We start from the raw sequence: 11,334 nt of genomic DNA, 5'->3' as shown, positions 1-11,334 counted from the left end.
TTGTTTTGGGGTGGCTGTAAAAATTGGGAAAATATGTCTCCCATAATGCTCATCATCAATATATGCTAAGAATCGGATCGAAACTTCCCCAGGCGAGCCTCGTGACGTGACGCGTGACACGTTGATGATGTTTGCGTGTTTGTTGATGATTTTGTAAATTGGTTTACCTTTCCGAAGCACCATAAGCACCATTACGCACGTGTTTGGGCACTCGAAATAGTTTTTAGTAATGCAAAACACTTACGCTGATCGCTTATTTGCTTGTTTTCTCCCCCTCTCTCCCTCTCTCTCTCTCGCTGCTTTCTTTTCAAATATTTTCCATAGATTCCCAAATCGTTCGCGGTATGTTTTATGGTACTCAACGGCTCACCACACGCACTGGCGAAAACGCCACTCCGACAGCCAGCCTAACAAGCTTGGTGCCTGGTCCTCTCAGCCCCCCTTCAGCGCAGCACGGGTACACACTTCCACCGGTGGAAAGTGTTTTCCAACTGTCCAACAGCGGCCGCCGAATGGGACGGGATTGGAAATGTTGTTTTGTTTTTCTTCTCCGGTCGCCGATCGCCGGAGCACCAAAAGCCCCGCGCGATTAATCAATCAATCAATCAATCATAAGAGTGTGCAGCCTATGCTCCGGGTGGTGGCGGGAATTTTGCCCGCTTTTGCCACCAAATTAGTTTCCCCGGGTTGGCCGGTGGTTTGTTTTCTCGTCTGAATCGTTCGTTGTTGGCTCTGGTGATCACTCTCGATCGAGCACCGAGCGATTTTGAGAAGGGAAAATTGAAATTCCACTCAGCCACCTTTCCAAAGCGCAGTCTGTGCGTCCCCGGGCCGGGAATGGCGTTAGTTAGTCGTTTTTGTTTTGGTGCCCCAGCGGGGCTTGTGTTGCGTAATTGATGCGCAAAACTGTCGGCGTCTGGCGTCCTGTAACTCGCGCTGTGTGGCTCGTCTCCGCAGGGTGCACTCATCGCAGCTGCGGCGTTGTGGCGAGGATAGAATGGAAAAGAGTCGGGGCACGAGCCGACCGGACCGACCGGACCATCCAGCGCAATTGCGAACACCGGCGCTTAAGCAGGGACGTGTCAAATGCAATTTACCTCAAGCTGTGAGTTTTGCCACGCGATCGATCGCCCGAGGTCCGCCGCGGGATACGCTGCTGTCCGTGGACCCGCTTATGCAATCCATCGACCGGCGAAAGTAGTATCATACTTTGCATTTAAATGATCAGCCACCAGGCATTGGCCCGTGGCTCATCAGTGCCGCTATTGTAGCATCAATTTGCCGGTGTTGTTTTCCGTGTTTATGCCACACCGTCGCTGCCACCGTCTCTCGTAGAATATACCGGTCTGGTCATGTTTTGATAGGGAACTACCATGGATTTCAGATGATTTTTTGCACCAACATATCATAATTGTATGGCGAGTTCTCAAATCACTTTTCCCAACAAATCTACAACCACAACCGTTTGCTAGAAAAATACTCAAATGTACCGTATAGCACGTAGAAAGTCGGACCTACTCCGAATGAGTGTCAGTGCCAGGGGTCTACAATTTCACAAGCGATGTAAAGCGATACCCAGCTCGAAAGTAATGCTCACTCGACGGCAAACTTCAAATTGGACGACCTTATGCTCTGGGTTCGTTCGCAGCGGCCAGGGAGATAATTACTGGTCTGGCCCAAGGATTTACCGTCGCGTTGGGGAGGTGAGTTTTCACTGCACTCCGGTGCTCCGGTGTGGTCACTAGCTTGTGGACACGTAACGACGTTGACTGGCGGCCCACCTGCCGGCCAGAAGTCGATCGGTTTCGTTATTATACCCGTCGGCTGCCCTTCAGAGCCCGTCATAGATCCAGACGAATCACGTCAATTATTATGTACCACGATTGTACACTCGAGGAGTCCGATCCGCCCACTTTCGGATCGCATCGTTATTTCGTTACACTCATCTTTTGTGAGTAATGCAAGACCCCATGTGCGGATTATGGTGCGGATTTAAATGGATTCCATGTGGAGATTTTAACAAGATGACAGCAGTAAAAGGATGATGGTTCCACCGGATGGTTGAGTGAAGATTTGAAAACTTGCGAAACTCGTTGCACCCAGCATTGAAGTCACTGACGGCTTACACTTGCTTGCTGACCTCATCGACCTGTATCGTTCAAATGGCGAACGGTGAACGGACCAATTAAACAAGTCCAAATCAGCACGAGATCGTTGTCCTTGGCAGTCCTTGCAAACGAGACGTCCCCGAGCCGCAATTGATGGGATCTTCACTACTACGCCAATTGACCCATTTGTTGTGCTTAACCGGTCGAGCCATCTTTCGAGCAAATGAACGAGCAGACAAATACGACAAAACAAACAGCAACTGAGCGAGCGAGGTTGGTTCCCGGAGAAGATGCTACGTAACGTTCACCGCACGGCCACGTAACTCCCGGAGAGGTCTTGAAAGTGAATGCAACCGGAGCGTTCCCAGCGCGCACCGCGAAGAAGCGAACTCAAATAGGCTCATCACGACAGATTCGGGCCGGTGTAAGGCAATGGAAATAATAACCGAACCGGCTTCAATTTACCTGGTCCCGCGCGCTTTGGGACGCATTAAATTAATATTCATTTGATGAATTTAATGAACCCACCGCGGACCCAGGGATCCGGGCGCAGGAAATGCGACGCGCGGCGCAATGGTTATAATCATCTCGTGGGATTGGCCCCGGGTCATTGCGTTCCGGAACGGAAAATTCAATTGCGGTAAATTCCACCACAGCGCCCACATCACGGACGGGGACCTAACAATATTCGATGGCCGTGCCGCGTTCACAATGATCGTTGTTCAATGAGAGAAATGGCGCGGCCCGAAGAAAGTCCGCACCAAAAACGGAGGAAGGGGCAGATGACGAAATTGAGCGTATTGAGGACTCCGCACTCCGAAAGCTCTTAAAAAGCCGTTCCGGAGGTGAAAGACAAAGCCTCACATTCATCACAGGCCACGGACTGGCCACGGGGAGAAGAATAAAATTCCGCGGCTAGTCACTGGACGGCCAGCCCGGACATGTGTATGTGTTAGAGTGCGCATTATAACAAAATATCCTACGCACTCCTCCGAACGCCCGACATCCGGTGTGCCCGGGTGTGCCCGAAAGCAATCAGCCAGCGCGTTGCCCGCGAAAGGCACCGCCGCCGTAGTCCAGAGAAGTGAAAGTCCTCGCGCGGACCACACTCGTGAGTGGCACCATGGAATGCACGGACGGTCCGTGTGGATAGATGGCCGGGCCCGGAGATGTCCAGGACAAGATGGAACGTGCGCGAGCGCACTTTGAAATGATGCAATGGAACGCGCACCCAAAACAAAAAGAGGAACCCACAACAACCGTTGCGGGAAGTTGATTTTTTGGGATGAAATGTGCCCCATAATTCCAATTGGGCGGACCGTGTGCACGAGTCGCCCCGATCGATAATTATTATTATTATTATTATTATTATTATTATTTATTCAACCAATGTTTGTTTAGGAACTATAATGATAACGATCCAGAATTCTGGATTCGATTCGTTGTTCGAGTGTCTAGCCAGGAATGTGGGCCAATCCAAGAGCGTCCAATGAGAAGTTGTTAATACATTTCAATTTGGAAATTCAAAGTGTAGAAGAGTTAGCCACTTACCATTTGAATGTTTTGTAAACTGAATTAATGTCTGTATTAAGCCACTGGTTGAAAATGATCTTGTGTTCGGAAAAACTCGTGTCTAGGAATCTCAGAAACTCTTGGTAAAAATGTCTACATCAAGTTCTTCTCAAAACCGACGAGAATTCCTCGGACAAAACTGAGTAAATAACTGGAATATCTTTACCGTTTCAAGTTAGACCCGGTTAAGACACCTCTGGATGCCTACTTAAATTCCACTTCGTCACTTTGTCTCGCTGGTTGTCTTTACGCTAAGGTTTTACGCTACTCTAAAAAATGCGGATGAAAAGTGTGCCATGGCTGCTAAAGACGGTCAAAGCCATATTAGAAATTTGTTTTTTAAATAATTTTTTGTCACTCACCAAGTCGTAACACCTCGCCTACATCACGGCACAACTGTCTTCGAGCCGACAACAGAAGCATTTGAACCGGCCGGAGAGTGGTCGAAATTAGTTGTTCACAAACAATGGTCGCTTAGTGCGGGACGAAGAGCCATAGAAAGCTATCGGACCGCACCCGTAAATTGTTCATTTAAAAAAGTGTTTTTCGGAAAAGCACGAGTCAGCCATTTGGTGCGTCGAAGCCCGGACAGAACATTCATAAAAACAGGAAAATCTGAAATGAAAATGAATCGACAAAACTAGACAACTGAAACCAAACTGGAGCGATGTTTGGGACTGAACTTACAGTGGATGGACATGGCAAACTTTAGCCAAAGCCGCATATGGAAGCACATTTCGAACTAGTCTTTATCTGCTTAGTGGTTTTATAACGGCTTTATCTTCACGATGGCCCAATTTTTTTTTAATCGGGCAAAGTTCGGAGGTGTTTGGAGGATTTGACATTTGCACAAAACATTTGAATAAAATACAGCAACCGTTTTAGTAGCAACCTCTTTGGCGTTTGACATAATGATTCTTCGCGCTTGAAACTTTGGCTTTCTGTGAATCGTTTTACATACGATCAACAAAATCACGATGTAATGAGGCCGCATCTTATCTTTATGTTACGATTGGGTGCTCCAGAAACCTTATAACATTTTGCTCCAGCCGATGTTTCCACTTTTCCAACAAAAGAGTGATGCATTTTATCCCTTTGTCATCATCCTCGATGAAAAGTCCCATATTACGCCCAATCATCCTGAGGATTGTATTCTCAGGCTTGGAGTATAAGTTATACTTTCGCGTACCTTCTGGCTTTGGATCAACAGTCAAGCGATCAAACGATGGAAGTGTTTAAGAATGCAACTCACCATTATACTTAGGAATTTCGAGAGAATCCTGAATGGCGTAATAAGACCACGAACACTTTCGATTTTCTTTCACGATTGTGTTGTTGCTTCGACCAAATTTGCCAAACATGACGTTTCGTTGTAAACATGTCTTACTCGAGTACTCGAGTAGTATTTATCAACAAAGCGTAGTTTGAGTCAATTTAGACTGTAGTCAAATTTGGTCTATTCTCTAATTAATTTGTACTATTTTCTAATCATTGATTGTTGTAACTAACCAGTAAAAACCAATAGGAACATTAATCTATTGGATGGGAAATTCGAAATCGGCTCAAGTAATGGAAAGAAGAAAAACGATAAATCTGCACAGATGTGAACCTCGGTACGTAGCGAATGCATGTTGCCGCGAGAAGCCGTTACGTGTGTCCGCATTGATAAATTCGTTCGCCCATCATTTCGTCAGCATGTCGAGCGATGTGTGCTACCATTCGCATTGTTTCTCGTGGCACCCCAACATGGTTCTGGCCGCACAACGCGTACGTAAAAAGTCATCAATCTCTCGGGTGTTTACGTTCCCAACGTTCTCTCTCATCGCCTTCATTCAGCCGCGGCCGTTATGACACGTTTGCGTCACCGGAGGCGCCCTCCAGCCATCGACGGCAGTATCAGCAGAACCAGGAACCCTTGGCAGTATATACCACGCGCGTGGTTGCGAAACCAAGGCACTTGCGCACCAACTTCCCACTGGCTGTCGTAACTGGAGCAGCCCGATCGAGTCCAATTGTTCCGATTCTGGTTGCGTGGTGCGCTCACGACGACGTCTCTCCGCGGTCTCTCCGGATGACTCTGATGTAACTTATTGGGCTTCGGGGTAGCTGGCAACTTCCTCTTTTCGCGCTGGCGGGAAAACCCTTTCTCACCGACACTTCCTCTGCTTCCCATGGGCCGGGCAACACAATTGACCATCGTGTGCCGCCTTTCGTACGCATTCCGAGCGCTGGCAAGTTACGTCGGCGCGTAGGCCGCCTCATCCGGCGACGAGAGTGGATGAGCTCGAGAAGCGCTCTGGTGCAAGGGCCCCCCGGAAAGTCGTGGTGGTTACGTCACGTGCCTGATCATCGTTTCCCGAATTTTCGGATCCTCCTCGAGATCTGGCCGCGAGCGCACTGGGTCACGAAGCAGCAGCAAGCTGGCATGGTTTTTGCTCACGGTTTGTTTGTTGACTCGCATTCGTAAAGAGGGTCCACATGGCGTTGTGTAAGATGTCCATGAAGCAGATGCCACACGATCGCTCGAGAGCTCCTGTCCAGCTCTGGGTGAAAGGATCCTCCGTGAGTCTTGGGCCTTCGCGAGGCAATCCTGACGCAATCGACCATCGTCCAACAAGTCCCCGCAAATGTGTGACCTCCTTTCGCGTCGTTAAACTTCTACCATCGCTCTGCCGTCTCCGTAGGTACCGCCACCACAGAAGGCGCAACGGCGCCAGCTGACGCAACAGCAGCAGACGCACATTCTGAGCGACATCCAGAAGCACCAGCACCGGTTCAACCTTCACCAGAACCAGCGCTCGCCGAACGTCTTCATACAGCCCTCGATCCAGATCCCGGTCCCTCCACAGCCCCACGCCCGACCTCCACCGCCGTTCGGTTCCCCCTCACACTTCCCGCCACAGCCGAACGCACACTTCCACCATTCCAACAACCTACATTCGGCACCGCAGGCGCAGAACAGTTTTAGAGGGCCGCCGCCGCCGCCGCCACCGTCAGCCGGACAGGCCGCCAGCCGTCCGGGAGTTAACTTTGGAGCCCAAGTAAACCGCTACTACTTCCAGCACCACACACAGACCACGTTCATTCCAAATTTCTTGCAAATCTTGCAGCAGGACACACGCCTCCCGCCGCAGCAGCGGTCCGTACAGAACCAGCTGCAGCAGGCACAGTTCTTCAACGGACCACCTCCTCCACCACCACCACCACTCCCACAGCAACAGATCCCACAACAACCACAACAACAACAACAACTGCAACATGGGCCCGTGCCCCTTAACAGCCAACAACAGTCGCCCTTCCTGAACAGCCTTGACCACACGTTCGGTGCCACACCCAACCGACCCACGCACCTCACTCAGGTTCCCTTCCTGCCACCAAACCCCTCGTTCGCCGGTTCCAGCGCCGGTCAGGTTCGGTTCCCCAGCCAAGGTTCGGGAGTCGCGCCTGGTCTCGTGCCCCAACAACCACTGCAATCGTTCCCGGGCCAACAATTGCCGCATCCGGCGGCATCTCCCGCCTTCAAACAATCGTCCTTCAGCCAGCCGGCCTTCCACCACCACCAGCACAACCACCACGCGGCCGCTCAATTCCCTCCGCTAAGCCAGCAGCAGCAGCCGCCACTGACCAACGGCTTCCAACAGTCACAGCAGCAACTTCCGAAACTGCAACCGAGCGTTCAGTTTGCGCCGAGCAACATTCCCGCGTTTAGCAGCCCGCAGGCTCAGGCCCAGGTACAGGTGCCCTTCAACGGTCAGCCCCAGTTCGGGTTCGGTGGGCTGCAGCAACAGCAACAGCAACCGTTGAACTACCAGCAGCAGCAGGAACTGGAGAACCGCCTCAAGGAAGAGAGCGATCGTATCCGGGAGCTGCAGGAGAAACAGAAGGTGATCCAGAAACACGAACAGTTCCTGCAGAAGCAGTACCAGAAGCAGCAGGCCAAGGTGCAACAGCTACACCAGGAGTTCCTGAAGAAGCAACAGAAGATCCTCCAGCAACAGCAACAGCAGCAGCAGTACGATCAGCAGCAACAGAGAACCGTCGTGCAGACGGGCGTTAGATCGCGCGAGGTTCTCCCCTCGGAGCGGACACTCTTCGAGAAGGCCGTCAAGCTGCACAACACGAGCCCAGAATCTGATACAGCCCCAGCCGCACCCAGCACGAGCCACCTCTCGGTGATCCCACTGAAGCCGAACAGCAAGAAGGACTACAGCAGCATCACCCAGTCCGATCTGGATGTGCTCCTGAGCGCGAACCGCCAGAACCTGTTCCAAACCATCAAAGCCGAAACGGTTAAACCCACGGCGGGTAAGGCCAAACCGACGAAGGTAAAGTCAACGAAGGCGCTCGGACGGGACGAGCTGCTGAAGCAGCTGAAGCTTGCCCTGGCCGAAACGGCCCCCGATCTGGGCGGCAAGAACTACAGCTCCACCGATCTGGTGCTGCCGAACGGCGAGAAGGTCCAGGTTATCCGCACCACCGACCCGGAGATTATCAAGCGTGCCAACGCCAACTCGGAGGGTGTGCTGACGCAGCAACTCGAGTCACCCACCACCCCGAAACCGCTCTCGTTTGAGGACATCGCCCGGAGCGGGCTGCTACCACCAGGGGCCGACTTTGAGCTGATCAAACAAACCGAAGACGGCCAGATCCAGGAGGTGGCGAAGATCCCACCCCAGAAGAAGGTTACATTCGTATACCTCGAGGAACAGGACGATGGCTCGTACAAGGTGCAGGGTGTTAAGGGTAGCGGCGATAAGGAAACGAAAACGTCCGGTGCCGATGTGGACAGCATTCTGAAGCGCATCAAGAATGGTGAAATTCAGTTGCCACCCTCTTCGGTGTCGAAGTCGGGCGGTTCCCTCATCTTAGATGAGCCGATCACGACGACCACTCCGCGCCATCAGCCGGTCAAGAAAACGAACTCCGTGACCATCATCCCGCACAGCACTCCGATCGAGAACCAGCCGTCGACGTTGTACGTCTCGGGCAGTACAGTGCAGCACACGGCCACTCCTGGACCGGCGACCATCTACGCATCCACGGCGTCCCCATCCAGTCCGAGCTCCGTCACGGCGTTCGCACCCAGCGCTTACTCCGGCAGCACTCTACCGCAGCAGACTTCGGCCCGCCTCTCGACACCAGCCACTGCGCCCGGATACTTTGCTGCCGACAGTACCGCACGGTTCTCGGAGCCCAGCTCGGTGTATACACCGGCAGCCACCACAGCCATTCCTGCCCCAGCACCAGCTACACCGGCTCCGAGCATCTATCAAACTCAGTCGAACACGGAGAAGTACTATTCCGATACGACCGGAGCAGAACAGCAGCAGACGGCCAGTACTTACCGGCAGCCTCATCACGTTAGCCACAACTTCAAAGACGTCGGACCAACGGCTTCCGCTTCCGAAACTGTCACCCAACAGCAGCAGGACAATACACCGACACCGACCCAGCAAACCCAGCAGGCCTCGCAGCCGTCGGACAGCGGTGCCCAGCCGGATCCGCAGTACGAACTGCCAGCCATTCTCAAGAATAACGGACTATTTGCCATGGCCAAATACCTCCGCCAGTCTGGACTCGATACAATTCTGAACGAAACCGGACCGTACACGATCTTCGTGCCGACCGACAAGGCCTTCCGGAGTCTGCTGGTCCAGCTGGGCGGACCCGAGAAGGCGGAAGAGAAATTCCGCAACAATCCGCGTCTCCTCAGTGGGGTAAGTGTACCCACCAGGGATGATCACCAATACTCCATGCTCATCTTTGTGTCCTTTGTAGCTTCTGTTGCACCACGTCATTCCTGGGTCTTTCGAAATCGCATCGCTACAGGACGAGATGACCGGAGTGTCGCTGGCCGGAACCCAGCTTCGCGTCAACCAGTACAACATGCACGACTCCGAGTGGAATGACGTTAAGGTAAGGCTCGGTGTCTGAAACTGGATCCCTCAGCTCAACTCACTCTTTTTTCGGCTGGTCCCGGAAAGGTCACAACCATCAACGGAGCAATGGTCGTCCCGGACAAGCAGGACATTGTGATTCCGCAGGGCGTGGCGCACGCCGTTGATCGCGTCATGTTCCCGCTTCCGGTCGGTGACATTCTGCAGACCCTGCAATCCGACCGTGAACGGCGCTTCACGCACTTCCTACGAGCACTGTTCGCATCGGGAATGTCGGATACTCTTCAGAATAAAGGTAGCTACGGCCCGCGGCGGCTCAGCGATGGACCTAACAAATTACTCTGTTTCTTGGCATCAACCAGGTATCAAAACATACACAGTATTCGCCCCGACCGATGTCGCATTTGCTCACCTCACGGCGGAGGAACTTACCAAGCTAGTCACGGAGAAGGAGCCGGCCGAAGAGCTGGTCCGCAAGCATGTCGTTCCCGGTACGCTGTTCACCGCTGGCATGCGCTTCTATCAGGTGAAGGACGCCATGGCGGAAGGTAAAACCGTCACGCTGCAGAAGAGTGGAGGTTAGTTATCCGTTAACGGCTGGCTGGTCCCATGCTGATATCCTTGCTCTTCCGTTTTCTTAGGTAAAATTAAGGTGAACGATGGCTACCTGCAGACGTCCAATATCCCGACCACGAACGGTGTCATCCACGCGATTGACTCGCTGCTGTAAGCAACTCGCTACCGAGCCCCCTGGTTCCGGACGAACCAAACGCGTAGATTCCGTGGTTTATTTATTACGAAACCGAGCGCGCCACCCATGGGCGCACCACTTAACGAAAGAAATCTACAAAATGCGGCGCATCAAGCCCCATCAGCTCCGCTTCGAAATTTGCATTCAGACTGCGCACGGATCCGGCGGCAAAATACATATGGGAAACCGGAAGAGGATCCTACACGGTTGAACGAATTAGGCGGCCGTCGCGAGGCGCTCTTTGGAGATGAATGATTTCCTGATTCCGCCGAGGAAAAAAATAACTTTCTGGTTTCTGGTGAGCTTTCCGGACAGTTTTGTTAATCGTTAAGTTTAACTGTTAATTTATTCGTTAAGTTTAGTACATTCGCCGACGTTTTGTACGATTTCCCGCTTCCCGGCCCCACGACGAATTCGGGTGATCTTTGTAAATAATATGATGAGCAGTGTAATAAAGTGAACACTACTTTAGTACCCAGTAGTAACGGGTGTGCCCTTTCTCTGCGCTAATTGTTAAACGCTTCCGAAAGACCCTTAATTTGAATCGCGAGCTGTGGTGCACAAATATTGCATACCTAGTAGGGGTTTAATTTGAACCAACGCCTGAAACCGTTACAATCTCAAGATGCGCGCCCGTAAGATGAACGAAAAATACGGCATTGCATTGCCACAAGAAAACGAAAGAGACTCCTATCGGTCATTAGCGATACTGGTTTATTTGTCCTTTTGATTTTCATGACCAATATTGTAATACTTTAATAATTATGTGTATATATCATCAATAACAGTTCAATAAATTGGTACCGTCTTCGCTTTCCCCATCTCTGTCCCTTTTCACCATTTCGATAATTTCCCTATTTGCCGACACAACGCACTCGGTGCTTCTCGGTTAGTATCTTTTAAAGAACCAAAACCCACCGTCCAGATCTCCAGACACTTTTCTATTGATATAACTCCGGTGGAATCGTTTACGCACTAAACACACGTTTCTACCTTTCCATCTGCC

The 11,334-nt window shown here is 51.6% G+C and overlaps 1 protein-coding gene across 1 annotated transcript; it reads left to right on the top strand.

Moving 5' to 3' along the window:
• Positions 1 to 6,173: 6,173 nt before the first annotated feature.
• LOC131207727 (helicase domino) lies at positions 6,174 to 10,307 on the top strand. Its single transcript, XM_058200353.1, has 7 exons — positions 6,174 to 6,242; positions 6,365 to 6,721; positions 6,791 to 9,397; positions 9,459 to 9,596; positions 9,665 to 9,872; positions 9,940 to 10,155; positions 10,219 to 10,307. The coding sequence occupies exons 1-7, from the start codon at positions 6,174 to 6,176 to the stop codon at positions 10,305 to 10,307; spliced, it is 3,684 nt and encodes a 1,227-aa protein (XP_058056336.1).
• Positions 10,308 to 11,334: the final 1,027 nt, after the last annotated feature.

The sequence above is a fragment of the Anopheles bellator genome, chromosome 2 (assembly GCF_943735745.2).
Source record: "Anopheles bellator chromosome 2, idAnoBellAS_SP24_06.2, whole genome shotgun sequence".
Taxonomy (NCBI): domain Eukaryota; kingdom Metazoa; phylum Arthropoda; class Insecta; order Diptera; family Culicidae; genus Anopheles; species Anopheles bellator.
The sequence above is the reverse complement of the archived record's forward strand: the minus strand, read 5'-3'. Positions and strand labels throughout refer to the sequence as shown.